This window comes from Solanum pennellii, chromosome 12 (assembly GCF_001406875.1).
Source record: "Solanum pennellii chromosome 12, SPENNV200".
Taxonomy (NCBI): domain Eukaryota; kingdom Viridiplantae; phylum Streptophyta; class Magnoliopsida; order Solanales; family Solanaceae; genus Solanum; species Solanum pennellii.
This window is the reverse complement of record NC_028648.1, coordinates 12,120,951-12,137,364: the sequence shown is the minus strand read 5'-3', so window position 1 is coordinate 12,137,364 and position 16,414 is coordinate 12,120,951. Positions and strand designations below refer to the sequence as shown.

The 16,414-nt window shown below is 37.0% G+C and overlaps 1 protein-coding gene across 1 annotated transcript in view; it reads right to left on the bottom strand.

The window, feature by feature from the left end:
- Positions 1 to 9,674: 9,674 nt before the first annotated feature.
- LOC107005750 (pleiotropic drug resistance protein 1-like) overlaps positions 9,675 to 16,414 on the bottom strand; it is a 12,230-nt gene continuing 5,490 nt past the window's right edge. The window contains exons 9-24 of the mRNA XM_015204405.2: positions 15,948 to 16,249; positions 15,584 to 15,865; positions 15,054 to 15,370; positions 14,620 to 14,780; positions 14,232 to 14,335; positions 14,001 to 14,157; positions 13,821 to 13,913; positions 13,399 to 13,532; positions 12,636 to 12,968; positions 11,872 to 12,162; positions 11,587 to 11,670; positions 11,355 to 11,488; positions 10,850 to 11,077; positions 10,595 to 10,766; positions 10,255 to 10,509; positions 9,675 to 10,168 (exon numbers count right to left, since the gene is read on the bottom strand). Of these exons, the coding sequence (XP_015059891.1) occupies positions 9,911 to 10,168; positions 10,255 to 10,509; positions 10,595 to 10,766; positions 10,850 to 11,077; positions 11,355 to 11,488; positions 11,587 to 11,670; positions 11,872 to 12,162; positions 12,636 to 12,968; positions 13,399 to 13,532; positions 13,821 to 13,913; positions 14,001 to 14,157; positions 14,232 to 14,335; positions 14,620 to 14,780; positions 15,054 to 15,370; positions 15,584 to 15,865; positions 15,948 to 16,249 (3,305 nt within the window). The 3' untranslated portion in view covers positions 9,675 to 9,910. The remainder of the gene's footprint in view (positions 10,169 to 10,254; positions 10,510 to 10,594; positions 10,767 to 10,849; positions 11,078 to 11,354; positions 11,489 to 11,586; positions 11,671 to 11,871; positions 12,163 to 12,635; positions 12,969 to 13,398; positions 13,533 to 13,820; positions 13,914 to 14,000; positions 14,158 to 14,231; positions 14,336 to 14,619; positions 14,781 to 15,053; positions 15,371 to 15,583; positions 15,866 to 15,947; positions 16,250 to 16,414) is intronic.

Here is a 16,414-nt window from a genome sequence, read left to right as displayed (position 1 = left end):
TGGCTATATAGGAGGAATGTCGGACTCAAGATCTTTGAATCTTACAATATGGTAAATACACCCTTTAGAGATCATATTACAAGCTTTTAGAAAAGAAATGAGACGACCTCTAAGAGTTGATTTACCCCTCTTCCATTCTAAGACGGGTTCATTAGGAAAGTTTAACTAAACCACTGTTGTTCGACAATCTATGGAAGCAAAATAAGTATGAAACCATTCCATTTCCAAAATAACATCAAAATCAACCACAACAAGTTCTACCGAATCCACTCCTGTAACCCTATTGGGCAAAGATATAGGGCAACTCATAAAGACTCTTCTAGCCACAACGGAATCACCCACCAGGGTTGTAACTGAAAATGGTTCAATCAAAATATCGGGTAGAACATCAAACCTTTTAGCTACTAGAGGAGTTATAAATGATAATGTAGTACATGAATCAAGTAAAGCATAAACATCAATAGAGAAGATTTGTAACATACCAGTGACCACATCGGGGGACTCTTCTTGCTCACCCGTAGAGTGGAGAGCATAAAAACGGTTCTTTTTTGGAGAATAAAAAGTAGAACCACTTGATTTAGCTTGACCACTCCCCTTCTCTTTACTCCTCACATTAGGGCAATCCCTAACCTTATGAACTTCTTTTCCACAACCAAAGCAATTTCTCGTTCCCACCAAGAATTCACCCTGTGCTTCTTACCACATTTTGCACAAGTAAGTTTGTCACTTAGTGAATTTCCACTTCTTCCCATTTGAGACTTAGGGTTAGAAACCCTATCCTTGTTTGCCTAAGGAAATTGGAAGGAAATTGATTGGAAACCCTCTTATTGAACCTACGTTTGTCTTGAATTTCAAGCCTACCTTTGGAAGTACCTCCCTCATAAGACTTGGTCCTCTTAACCTACTTATTCTTCTGCTTTATTCTAGTCTCCGGAACTTGTACAACATGAACCATCAACCGAGAGATATCCATATTGTCATGTAGCATCGCCGAACGAGACTCTTAAACTAAGTCATCGGACACTCCCATGAGAAAGTGACTCATCTCATCCCTAGGATATACCAAGGAATAGTGAACTTCAAGGAGTACTCTTGCACACTCATACCTCCTTGACAAAGGTTGATGAATTCATCCACTTTCGCCTCTCTTTTCTCCCTAGGAAAGAAACAATCAAGGAAAGACCTTCTAAATGTTAGGATCGGAAATAAGCAGGTGTAAATACGGAAGCTAGCAAAGCAAACCTCGAAAGACCACGAGTAAGAAGACAACGAGAAATATACCAAAAGACACAAAGATTTAACGTGGTTCGGTCAATCGACCTACGTCCACAAAGGAGATGAGCAATCCACTATAAATATGAGAGTACAAAATACAGAGGGAAACAACCTCAACCAATTCACTCGGAATACATGGGAGGTTCACACAAGTGATAACGTATCAAGCTTGTGACCCATAAATTCTCCCCCTAACCAAAACTCTCAAAGCCTTTAAGACTACATTGTGAATGCTGATTAAGTTAGAAGGAACATTCCTCTATTTATAGAGTCCTAAACCTTTTCCTACAAGAAAAGGATTAGTCAATTCAAAACCTTTTCCTAAAAGGAAAACCAATTTATGGTCAAAAAATCAAGGCAAATAAAACCCAACAAATCTCCCCCTTGGCCTGAATTTCTGACAAAATAAATTTGTCCACCTTCTTCACTTAATCTTCAACAACTTGCTTCTCCTCTCCATAATCTCCTTTGCAAAATTTATGTCTCAACACAGAGAACCTCTTTGAAATAATTTCTCCAACAAAATCTTCATTACTGTCAAAAAAGGTTGCTGCTAGAACTACACCCGCCAAGATGAACACCTCTTTCTAACCTGGTTCTATCATCGATCATCGAACCACTGAACCTGACTCCATCATTGAATCTGGCTCTGATACCACTTGTTAGGATCGGAAATAAGCAGGTGTAAATGCGGAAGCTAGCAAAGCAAACCTCGAAAGACCACGAGTAAGAAGACAATGAGAAATATACCAAAAGACACAAAGATTTAACGTGGTTCGGTCAATCGACCTACGTCCACAAAGGAGATGAGCAATCCACTATAAATATGAGAGTACAAAATACAGAGGGAAACAACCTCAACCAATTCACTCGGAATACATGGGAGGTTCACACAAGTGATAACGTATCAAGCTTGTGACCCATAAATTCTCCCCCTAACCAAAACTCTCAAAGCCTTTAAGACTACATTGTGAATGTTGATTAAGTTAGAAGGAACATGCCCCTATTTATAGAGTCCTAAACCTTTTCCTACAAGAAAAGGATTAGTCAATCCAAAACCTTTTCCTAAAAGGAAAACATATTTATGGTAAGAAAATCAGGTCAAACAAAACCCAGCACTAAATACCACCCAAGTGATAGTACCCCCTCTCAAGGCCCTATTATATTTCCATTGGGTGTATCATGCTTGATCTACATCCTTGAGTTGATAGGAAGTTAGCCCGGCCTTTTCATTTGAAGTCAACCCCATAGCATAAAGAAAATTGTAGACCTCATCAATGAAGTATTGGGGATCTTCATTCACTTTTGACCCATAGAACATAGGAGGTTTCATCCTAGTGAAGTCTCTCAAATAGGAAGACGTGATATTAGCATTTTGTTGAACACGGGGTCCAATCTCCCTATTTGGTTGAGCCACCATGTCTTGAGATTGAGTGGCTACCGCATGAGCTTGGGTAGTCATGGCTTGAGCCAAAGTCACACATGCCGACCTTATCTCTCCATCCATCATGGGTAGAGGAATGACCGAAGCTTGGTCTTTTTGAGGCACTTGGTTTCCTTGTGGAGGGGCTTAGTTCTCTATGGGAGTAACTCCCATATTAGAAAAATCTTCCTCCATTCTTCTTGCAGCCGTCCTTCTAATATTCATCTCCTATATCCACAATAAAATAATTATAAGAAAAGGAACACATTGAGTTACCACTCATAAGGCACGACTTTCAAGATTATCGATAAGTGAGAATTCCTAAGACTCACATTGCCTCTAATTCATAAGTGTGGCGCGCTTCACACGCATGAACAAGACTCTACATAGACGTGGTTTAGTAAGACATCAACCTTAAGATTATTTAAACATCATGTCTGATACCAAGTTTGTCAAGATCGGGGAGCATCCCCTAGATGTAACCGGCGTCGTCATCCTAGTAGAGGACTAAGACTTGCCTCTTAGAATTCATCATTACATTCCATATGTTAAAAATGCGGGAAAACTAAAACTTTTATATATTGAGGTTTACATAAACCTCTTGCATATTACTTAGGGAGTTTACTTAGACTCCTCGCATAGGAAGCTTACATAGGCTTTTCGTTTAGACAATATACATTACATATAGGAATTTGGTCTAATATACTGTCTCACATTAAACCATCTATAATGAGTAGAACATTCGGATATAACCCTTAATACAAATTCATAATCACCACTTAGGGCATACAACAATATTATCAATAATAATAGAGAAAATAAGGGTTAAGGGTAGATCTCCAAGAGATTGAGGCAATTAAGAATTGGGTACGACCAAATTCGGTTACTGAAACTAGGAGTTTCGTGGGACTTGATAGTTATTATCGTCGTTTTGTTAAGAATTTTTCTTCAGTTGCTACTCACTTGACCAACCTGACAAAAAAGGAGGTACCGTCTGAATGGACAGAGAAATGTGAGGAGAGCTTCCAAAAGCTTAAGACTCTTTTGACCACCGCACCCATCCTAACATAACTGGTTAAAGCTAAGGATTTCATTATTTAGTGCGATGCTTCATATTCTGGTTTGGGTGTTGTGATGATGCAGGATAAGAATGTCATAGCTTATGACTCGCGTTAATTTAAGGTGCATGAGAGGAATTATCCTACTCACGATTTGGAGTTAGCAGCCGGTGTTTGGTCTTAAGATCTGGTGACATTATTTTTATGATGTTAAGTATGAGATATTTACTGATCATCATAGTTTGCAACATATATTCACTCAAAAAGATTCGAATTCGAGACAACTGAGATGGATGGAGTTACTCAAGGATTATGATGTGACCATTCAATACCATCCGGGCAAGGCTAATGTGGTGGCAGACACTTTGAGTAGAAAAGCGGTAAGTATGGGTAGTTTAGCTTACTTGAGTGTAGTCAAGTGACATTTGGCCAAGGAAATCCAAGCCTTAGAATCTAAGTCCATGCAGTTGGGAATCTCCGAAAGAGGTGGGGTGTTATCTAGTATTGAAGCTAAGTCCATGTTCATGGAAGAGATCAAGGCCAAACAATTCAAAGATGGGAATTTAGAAGAACTTAGAACGAAGATTGCAATTGCTAAGTCATAAGAGGCCACTCTTGATGCGGATGGGGTACTCAATCATAAGGGTAGAATTTGTGTTCCTCGAGTAGCTGACATGATTAAAAAATTACTAGCGGAGTCTCATAGTTCGTGGTATTGTATTCATCCGGGAGTGACGAAGATGTATAGAGATTTGAAGCGAATTTATTGGTGATCGGGGATGAAGAAAGACATCGCTGAGTTTGTGGTGAAGTTTCAGAATTGTCAACAAGTGAAGTATGAACATAAAAGGCTTGTTGGACTACTTCAAAGGATGCCAATTTCGGAATGGATGTGGAAAAAAATAGCTATGATTTTTGTGGTTGGTCTCCCCTAGTTCCTGGGGAAGTTTGTATATATTTGGGTTGTGGTTTATAGATTGACTAAGTTAGCTTATTTTATTCTGGTAAGGTTATATTACAATGCGGTACAACTAGCTAAAATCTATGTGAAAGAGATAATAAGGTTGCATGGGGTGTCCCTTTCGATCATCTCAGATCGTGGTACCCTTTTCACTTTAAGTTTTGGAAGAAGTTACATGATGAATTGGGTATACAACTCAAATTTAGTACAACCTTTCATCCCAAAACGGATGGACTATCAGAAAGGACTATTCAAGTGTTGGAGACATGTTGATTGCTTGGGTGATTGACTTTGGAGGGCATTCGGATAAGTACTTGCCACTATGCGAGTTCTCTTACAATAATAGTTATCACTAAATCATTGATATGGAACCACTTAAGGCGTTATATGGGAGGGAATGTAGATCAACCATAGGTTGGTTTGAAGTTGGGGATGTAAAACCTTTGGGGGTCGAATTAGTGAAAGATGCACAAGATAAAGTGAGAAGCGTTCAAGCTAAACTTCTAGCCGCTCAGAGTAGAAAAAATAAGTATGCAAATCATAAGGTGAGAGACATGGTGTTTCAGACTGGCAAAAATGTCCTTCTGAAGGTATCACCCATGAAAGGGGTGATGAGACTCAGTAAGAGGGATAAGTTGAGTCCCCAATATATTGAGCCCTTTGAAGTTCTTGAACGCATAGGGTCGGTGGAGTATAGATTGGCGCTACCCCTAACTTGTACGGTGTACATCCTGTATTTCATGTGTCGATGTTGAAGAGATATCACGATGACAATGACTATATAATTATGTGAGATTCAATTGTGCTAGATAAAAACCTCCAATATGAGGAGGAAACGATTGTTATTCTTGATTGTGATGTTCGTAAGTTAAGAACCAAAGAAATTAAGTTCGTGAAGGTTCAATGGAAACATAGTCTAGTCGAGAAAGCTACCTAGGAGATGGAGAAGGGCATTCAAGACAAGTATCCACAATTGCTCACTGATTCAGGTACTATTTTCCTTTTCCTACCTACTTTTCTAAGTTTTGTCAATCGAGGACGAGTTATGAGTAAATTGTTATCTATTATAACGTGGGTTCTGTCATTATATAAATGCCAACGAGGGAAAAATCGAGGACAAATTTTTTTCCGTAGTATTAGGATTTTTTCAACCTTGTCCAAATTTGGAGGAAATCAGAGTCATCAAGGTGTTGAGAAATTTGGTAGCAATTGGGTGGAGTAAATATGAAGTCGACTACATAGTAGGTTAGATAATTCGTTAAGGAATCTGTATGACCTTACGAAATTGAATTTGTATAAGAAGATCTCGGGGAATTGATCTTAGAATCAAAGAAATTTTGTGAGTGTATAGAGGTTAAGGGTGTGTTTTAAAAAAGGTGAAATGAAATTCCCCTAAAAACGTTCTGTCTCGCTTTGGGCCGATGTAGTGGGATTAGTGCCAGTACAGCGATGTCGCTACAACGTGATGGGTGCCGTTGTAACGGGACAGACACGAATAAAGTCATAAATGAAACCTCTAAATGATCTTTTTTTGCAATCTTTGACTTTTAGATCTAAAGAACGACCCAGGCTATTCCAACTTGTTTTCCACTATTCTTGAAGCTAAAGGTAAGATTTTCACTCCCTGATTAACTTTTCTATTCGTAGAACGTAATATAATGGGTCAATATTAATAGAGAATGGTTTCTTGATAGATTTTATGGTGTAATTAACCCTAATTTGACTAGTTGATATCATGGGTTTGATCTAGGATTTATAGAATTGTTAAGTAACTTGGGTAACTAGCAATTGTTTGTTGATTTCCGTTTTATTGTGATTTTTCATAGACCAAGAACAAGCGGAACGAATTTGGAAAGGGAAGTATCAAGTTTCTTAGGATTTCAAGATTGTTTCGAGGTAGGTGATGGTTGTGATTTCATGATTGTGTGATGTATGCATGTTCTTGCTTCATTATGATATTGTATGTATATGAACGTTGCAATATTGTTCACGTTGGTTGTAACTGATATAGATGAATAATATAGCCATGAAATCATATTGTAAATGTATGATCTTGATGATGTACTTGTGTATGTGATTGTGGTGTGTAATGAGATTGGATTTCCACGTCCTGGCAAGCTAACTTGGATCGGATTGCCACATTCCTACATAAATATTGGATAGGGTTTGTCACGTTTCGCCACAACTATGGGATCGAATCGTCACGTTTCAGCAAGCTAACTGAGATTAGATACCACGCTGGTGCACTAACAGTTTGAGTTTGGATTACGTGAGAGAACCAATGATGTGTTCATGTGAAATGTTTTGATGAATTGTCATATTGATAATGTTGATATATATGCATTTGATTATAATGTTTGTTCGATTTGCTTATATTGTACTAGTGGGATAGCCATGTGATCCTACCAGTATACTATGGTTGTGTACTGATTCTGCACTTGCTCTTATTTTTATTGAGTACACGGCATCTTCAAGTGGCTATTAACAGACTTCGTTTAGGAGATTAGAGACTAGCGCATCGACTTCAAGGGTGAGTTATATCTTCTGGGCTGCCATGGAGTCCTCTTTAGTTTATGTCCATCATTTCCGGACTTAGGCCATTGCTTTAGTTAGTTGAATAGTTCATTAGTATTTCATTGTCTAGACTTGATTATCGTTAATATTTTTGGTAATTGACTTTCATATCTTAGGTTTATCTTCCGCAAATTTTAGTTGTTAGATTTTTTGTTTAGTAATGAACTTCGCTTTTCGTCATTTAACTTGCTTCCTTAACTTAAACACCTTTGTTTTAGAATAATTATTTTAGTTGGATATAGTAGTGGTTCTCCCACTGGCTTGTAATTGTGGCTGCCAATCACGACGGGTTTGGGTTGTGACATTCTCAGACCGTTTGATCATAAGGTCACTAATGCAATCGCTTGAGAATCTTTTATTATTTTCATTATCTCATTATTGAATATTCTAAAGTTTTTCAAATGGTTAAACCTTCTATGTAATGCAAATTTTATGATTGTGTGTATTAGTGTGACATTTTAATATTAATAAAAATATATCATATGTGACATTATGTATCATATTATGTCCATTGGTGGACATTGTAAGTATGTCTTATTACTCTCATCAATTGTGTATGAATGTGATCATTAATTGGTGCAACTCTTCTAAACACCAACTCTTCATTTTGTTAGGTTGTGGAGCCTGATTAATATATATATATAACTGTTTATGCGGTTTAACCTCCACGGTGAGGTTGCCAGGGGGTTATGGGGGGCGGGAGCCCCCCATTCGAAGGCGGGGTTCGGGGCAGCGGCCCGACCTAAATTTTGGGCTTTACTTTTTATTCTCCATTTATTCTCTGTAACCAAAAATACTCTGATTTATTAATATAAATATACTCCACTGCCGTGGAAGTTTACTCATGGGGTGTTACCACGAAATATTGAGTTTTCTGTTTCTCTCTCTAGATCTCTCATTTCTTTCTCTTGAAAGTTCTTGTGTTCTTCATTCATCAAGTGTGTGTGCATGAATTCGATCCCAACACATTTCACCCATTATTCTAAAACTCTTTATTCTTGTAACTTATATAACCTTTAGGTCATTACTTTATTCTATTAATTACCACATAATCTTTCTTTTCATTGTAAGGAAGAATTTCTCCCCTATAAATAGAGATGGTATTCCTCAGTATTGCAAAAGAAGAAATATGAAGAGAAATAATGTAAGAAAACATGAAAACTTTATATTGTTTTTATATTGAGGTTAGTGTCGTGAAAGAGAGAATTGAGACAATGAAAATAAATCTATGTTTTAAACTATATTCATTGTACGAAAGAGAGTAATTATGTGTTGGAACATGTGCTTATATGGAGTTTTGGACTCTTCAACTAATCAAGAGTTATTTGAGTTGTAAGACGTTGCAGGACTATTGTATCATTGAGGGAACAAGTCAAGAGTATTACTTCTATATCGGTGTAAATTATGTATGTCACAACCCAAAATAGGTCTGTGACCTGTGCTAAAAGGAGAGAATCCCAAAGCAAGCCTTAACATAAATCTACAAAAAAATTAGGCAAAAATTTCATTTGGTTTTGGGCCTATTTTGAATTTCCCCATCTCAGAAATCCACAATACAAATAATAACAACTATAAATCAAAACATAATATCCAACGATGATTTGATTGTCACGCAATAATACCAATTTTATCTCCAAATACAAAAGAGAATTTCAAAACTAATCACTTGACTACAATACGAAGGAATAATCATGACTCAACTAAAAAGAATGACAAATGGAGCGGCTCTAAAAGTTCTTAAAGCACAAAATAAATCATAGCGAAACCAATACGTCTCTTCTAACACGAAACAATGTGAGGCTCAACAGATGCTATCAATTGATACTCTCTAATTAATTATGTCTTCTCCAATGTCACTTGAGTTCTCGGTAAAACATTTAGCAATGAGTGAGATGCTAAAACAGTGTGTAATAACACTTAACCACAACCACTTTAATAAAGAACAAGTCAGAAAACATGCTAGTATAATAATCAAATGATGAAATCTATGCCCTTTCAGAAACGACAACAACAATCAATCTTATTTGTCTCATTTAAGCAAAATCAATGTTTAGTATGAAAGAAAGAAGGGGAATTATAACAATCCAATACGTTATAATTCCCTCAATGTTTAGTATCCTGTCTTTATTTTATAACAAAGGAAAAATTGTTACAAGTAATTCAAAATTAGGGACCTCAGCAAAATATTGTTGTAAACCATGAGGGATGTTAGTATTACGGAATTTTTCCAAATGTGGGTCCAAAAAACCACTTGTGTAGGCGCGCCCTACTCCGTCGGCCTAAGCCTCATTACGAGAACAGATGCTTTCTAACTCTCTATGTGGAGTAAAAGTCACATGACCGTCATGAGAGGAGCTCATATAAAAATTCTATGGAGAAGTAATTTAATAAAGAAGAATACTCCTTACAAAATAGTAGAAACAATACACTAAAACAACAATTATTGTAATTAAACTTTGGTCCATGCGCAGCATGGGCATCCTTCATCTAGTTTTTTTGGTATAAGATACAAGAGTTGAGTGTAGTGGAGAAATGTATTGTCCATATGACATTGAAGCAGCGAAGCATTAGGCCATAGTTGAGGCCTCTTTCCTGTAAATTAAGCTGAAAATGACATGTTTATTTTCTCTGGAAGTTAAAAGCCTTGACCGAGAAGGCAAAAATGAAAGCGAAGAGGATACAAAATGCGATGATAATGATGGCAACGTATGGCACAAAATCACTCTCGAATCCAAAATAACTCTTCACGAATTGTTCGAGTGTTAAATTTTCCTCAAGTTCATCCGTTAAGTCCCCGAACTGAGAAGCAACTAATCCATACAATGTCCATGAGACAGGACATATATAATAATACCATCTCCACCACACTGGAATCCTCTGCAAGACAAAAAAGCTAGAAATGAGAATAATTGAAATTAGGTATAATTGTTGATCATCTGTGATGTGTTGAGTGAAGAACTTACTGTTTTGGGAACAACAAAACCCGAGAAGAGGTTCCACATCGCGTAAAAGAAATTCGATATTATTCCAGCAACACTCAGGTTTGGAGTAACAGCTACTGTCATCATCCCATAAAGTGTGAAATATAACAAGGTGAAAAACATGAAGAATTGATACCAAAAGAACTTGGCTATTGTCCATTCAAATCCTATCATGCCATACGCTATCACGCCAAACACAACAGTTTGAACTAAAATATAAGGAAGCTCAATCACAATCTGCAAAACAACAATAAACTTATAAGAGGGAGATCTAATCACGCAAGGCACTGGTCACGTATACCTACATCGAATGCTTAGTTACCTGACCAAAAGCATATGGGAAAGCTGAATACATGCCAGCAGCTCTTTCTCTATAGAAGACTGTTCTCTCAATGGAAACAACTGGTTGTGCTACGGAAGCATTTTGTATACCGAGAAATAGAACAGATGCATACATGGAACCTGCTGCATTAAAAAGATCTTGCTTCCTTGTCCTGATATTCCACACTAACACTATTTCAGGAATCAAATTTCGACATCTTTTTTTTTTTTGTGGATAAAGCAACAAATAGGTTACCTTCTAGAGCCAAGATCCCAGAAAACTGTTCCAAACATGAGGGCGGTGAACGACGTAAAAAGAATTCTCACAGCAGTGTATGATGGATTTCTCCAGTAGGACCAATGCTGTTTCCAAAGGCAAGCTACGCATTGGTTGAAGAAAGATCGCGAGTACTTAGTTGAAAAATTCAATTCTTTTGAACCTGGGGTTGATATACTTGCTTCTCTGAACAAAGATTTATTGTTTCTGAATTTTCATCAACACAGTAATGATTCGTCAGTTTAGTAGCATCCCGTTTCAAAACTTGTTCAAAATAACTCTGCTCATAAGTAAAGGGAAATGTAGCACTTTGACTACAAGTGGAATCTTTTTTGCCTAAGCTAACCAGGGATTCATTTACGCGGTACCAGTATAAAATGAAATGGGTCCAAATAGAGAGGAAAAGATTTACATAGCTACTAGCTCCAACTAGTTTGAGATTTAGGCATAGTTGAGCGAAGTCCGTTTGGTTATCAAAGAATACCTGTATAGTTCTGAGCTTTTATATAGTACTGCAAAATTAACGCCAAGGGCAGCTTCTTGTGCTTTCGATGTGATCTCTAACACCCAAGTGGCTGGATTATAACCATCCTTGATTTTGGGTACTCCGTTTATTCCCTGGGAAAAGGAAAAAGTGTCCAAATCATACATAAACATTGTGAGATGGAGTAAAAGCTAACCGAGCAAGGACGTCAACAACTTGTTATCAGTACTACCTCAAAGTATTTGATTAACTCGGACGAATGGTGGCCTAATGGACCGACATAGATTTCTTCACCTCCTTGTTTTAGAAGCACCAACTATGCAGAAACAATTTTAAAAGTCAAGTAAAATGGAAACAGATATGTCAAGTGTTTGTAAGATAAACTGCTTAGTTAGATTAAACTAATCTACTTTGATCCACAAGCTAATTTTACTTGTTGTAAATTTATTCTCATTTAACAGCAGTACTTGTATTAGCTACAGAGCTTGACAGAAAAAAGAAACGACGGAATGGTTACCTCGTCAAATGCATCAAAGATGTCAATGCTGGGTTGGTGGATGGTACATACGACTGTTCGACCAGTATCAACTGTGTTTCTAACGGTTCTCATGACAATTGCAGCGGCTCTAGCATCGAGTCCTGAGGTTGGTTCATCCATGAATATTATAGATGGATTGGCAACAAGCTCAACAGCTATAGTAAGTCGTTTGCGCTGCTCAACCGAAAGACCACTCCCACTGGGTAATCCAACAAGGGAATCCTTCAGTGGGGTTAGTTCCACAAGATCCATCACCTCTTCAATGAACATCTGGATACATTTCATTTTAATATGTCATCACCTAGCCTAAATATTGAAACACTTCGATTGTCCTTCAAAAATAAATGATAATAGGCGTTTCTCTAAGCTGATTTCCTGTGTATGATCTCGTAGGATAATCAATAATTTTTCTAGAGAATATAATAGAAATACTTCCTCCATCTCATTTTATGTGAAGATGTATGACTAGATACAAAGTTTACGAAATTAAGAAGATTTTTCACATGTAAGCTCAATATATGCTAAGTATCAAAGTTGTGTTTTTTAATGAATGGTAGTGAGAGTTTCGCGGTTTTTCAGTTTCCCTTTCCATATAAAAGATTGAAGTTTTAGAAATGAGGCTCTAAGTGCTGCAAAGTCACAACAATATGCTATTTTCGAGAGCATTTAACGGAAGGCTGGAAAGACTAGAAAATGTAAGAATAATTTTATCAGAAATGAAGTCTGACATAACAATAGAGTACCTTTCTATTTGCGCTGTCAACTTCTAGAGGCAATCGAAGCCATGCTGAGAATTGTAACGATTCATGTACTGTAAGATTAGGAGAATGAATATCTGTTTGTTCACAATATCCTGCAATTCGTGCAAATGTTTCTTGCTTCTTCGGATATCCTGATATAGTTATGCTTCCTTCCATATATCCATGCGCCTTTCTACCAGCCAAAACATCCATCAAAGTAGTTTTTCCAGCTCCACTAATACCCATTAGAGCTGTAAGGACTCCTGGACGGAAAGCACCACTAATTCCCTTCAAAAGCTCTAACCGCTCCCCCAAAACACCTTGAGGTTTTATATCCTACGAGAGTAACGTATCTTGAGTATATATGAATCCAGAAGGACTGTACTGGTTTCAAGTACATTTTTACTTCAAATATTAAGCAAAAATGCAGTGTCACTATTTCCACCACATCCGAGATATAGACATGCTTATTTCAATAAAATTGTCCATCCGATAATTGATTAGTAGCTAATCTCATTACTCAATAGGACAGTACTTTTTAGCATAAATTATCAAATTAGCTATTTTAAAAGATGCTCATTTTCCTACAAAGCAACAAAAATATTCAAAAACAGAAAGCATTTGAATAGCGTGTAGAGTTTCATACGTTTTGGAAGAGTTAACATTTCATCTCTTTAAAAGAAAAATGATACTTGGGGCAGTTTGGTGATCTCTCCATGAAAACTAAATAAGGATAATTCCAAAAGTAATATGCAAAAATATATACCTGAGGCACATCGACTGCATATCTGATATCATCAAAAACAAGTGAAAGAGGTTGAAATGGTAAAATCATCCCTCCCTTCTTGATTGTCCTGGTTTCTCGAATAGATGCATTTCTTTGGCCCTCATTTTTCATTTCTGCATAATTCAAGTACCTGTTTTATATGAAGCATCACTGGGTTTTTTATGCTTTTTGTTTTTGTTTAAGGCCAACTAAACCATAAGCCATTTTATGGATTTTAGGTGTCTAAACATTTTCTAACAACCTTAGACATTATTTTGCCATTTCATGCGTACTATTTTACTTTAGTTTGTATAAGATTGACGAACTATAAACTTATCATCTTTATAGCAAATGGTGTAATCCATCTTGCACATCAACTCAAATGTTAACAAGTAATATTGAATCATGTAGACAAGAAGTACCTCCTGTTGATGAATTTATGTCTATATTCCGTATCTTTGTCTTCCTTTCGGCAACTGTTTCATCAGGCAAAACCGCACCAGATTTTCCAAATGCTGCATACAATATACTTGATTTCAGAAGAATGTTAGAAGCTGATAGATGGAAGTAATTGCAACTCAAGTCAGACAAATAGCACATACGCTTGAGGTAAGTTAAGGCCAACGTAGCCATAAGATTGAAAAAAACAACGTATCCTAGCACTGCGCCTACTCCAATCCAATACCAGTGTGCATCAGGAAACATTGCACGAGACTTTAAGACTACAACTCCTAGTTTATCTGTTGAACCGGGAACATTCTGCAATAGGAGTACCAATTCAGATGAAATGAAATTTGTGTATGAAATTTCAAAGCAAGAGAAGGATTTCTTACATTTCTCCAACTATTGCCGAGAAACTCATTTACAGTTATGGCATTCTGTGCATACATCATTGGAGAACACCAGTAACCCCATAACCACCATTTTTTCACATCATCTGCAAACAAATAACACAGTTATCAGCACTTTTACCGAATGCAAAAATGTACTCCCTTCTCCATGCTTAGCAACCAGGATCAGGAAATATGGATCAAACTACCCTCAACTTCTGAGACTAATAAAGCTCTAATAAAAGATATGGAAAATGTATTAGTCGTTAACGTTATCATTGTTCTGTTAGATATTATCATAGTTCGCATAGGTGTCACAAAATTCTGCCTTCAGTTACTATTAAGTTACTGTGATGTTTTTTGGCATGATAGCTCAGAAAGATATTCTCACCTCGATCCATTATGAATCCACCCATTACAAGAACAAGAAGTAATGCAAGCGATCCCAATGTGTTTGCGATTATCATTTTCCTTCCAACAGCTGCCATGAAGCGAAATAATCCAGAAGCCATCTGGTCAACACATATCACTAGAAATAACTGCTTGGAAAACCTGCCACAGTAATCCTTTCGTTGCACAATCAGTTAAACAAAGAAAAATAAAAGGAAAATGGATATGCAATAGCTTCAGATTGTGAATATCAAAATCCTAACTAAAGATATGAATATTCTCATTGCGAGAACATGCAAGTGAAAACACAAATTTTATTCAACATCGAAAAGTCTCTGCAAGTACGCTTTCAAATTTACAGAATAAGCATTAAAAACCAAGATCCAAATCCTCGAGATACAGAAGCTAAAATGATACTAGTGTTGATTTATTTACCTTACGATGTTTGGATCAAATCCTATAGCATAATATGTGATAGAAACCCAAATGGAAGACTCGATAATTGAGATTGGGATCTTGACTATCCATGCAGGCAACGTATAAGCCCATACAGGAAAAAAGAGAAGGTTGTGCTGCTTGAAGAAGACCGGAAGCTTCAAGATAGTGAAAGGAACCTCTGAGCACCCATTGAACATAGCCGCAATTACTGTAAAGAACAATGCACCCATAAAGATGAATCCATCTGTCTGTGTCTCCTTCGGCATCTTGATTCGCAGGAACAGTGTCATTGTTATAGAAGCCAATAACAGATGCTGAAATCACCAAACTCTTAACACTTAGTGTAATGATACAAATAACTGTATATAAATAGTTGTTTCAAATGCATCCGCGAAACCTATACGTTCGCTCTGGACTATTGCAATACATAGAACATAAATTAACATGGCGCTACAACTACACCAGGATATTTTCTATAAACACAAAACAAAAAAGACAAGATATATGAAACTTGCTGGATGACTCACTTGTATTATCTTGAACAAGTAGACAAATATATTCCTCTTCATGAGAAGGATTTCTCTAGACATGCAAGCTTTCAAAAGTTCCCTCTTTTTAACGCCATACTTGTTGGTGGTTAGAGCATCAGGATGCTTGTTAGCCTTGTCAAAAGGAACAGAAAGGTCATTTGAAAGTTCGCGTCCGACATGGAAGGACTGAAATGCTTCAAAGAACTCCCTGGACGAAACAAATTTGTATGGCTCATCTTTCCTTGCCCAGTATTGCTCCTGATCTTTCCTAGAGGTCACCTACGTAAGGAAATTTAATGGTTCAGTCGATACTATGGTTTTAGCACGCAAGTAGAAAGCAGTAATGAAGCTTGAGATTTACTTCTTGCAAGAAATCAGCTACTCCCTTTCTCCTAGGACATTTAAATCCGACATACTCAAAGAATTCAAGGACATGTTCACGTGGACCTTGATATACAATTCGCCCATCCGCCAAAAGAATCACGTCATCAAAAAGGCCGTAAGTTTCCGGTGCAGGCTGCAGGAGGGAGATAAGAGCAGTTCCCTTAAGAATGTGAATGGATTGTCTAATAGATTTGACGATTTGGAAGGTCGTTGAACTGTCTAATCCAGTTGATATTTCATCCATAAATAGAGCTCTTGCTGGTCCAACCATCATCTCTCCTGAATCAGGGCGAGAAGAAGAGGAAGGACTTCATCAACAACAATTGACGATAAAACGAAGAAAATCAAACATTTCCTCTAAATGGAAATTTAAAAGGCTTAAAATGATATTGTTGTTAAATCAAGATAGACTACTTTCACAATATATATATATATATATATATA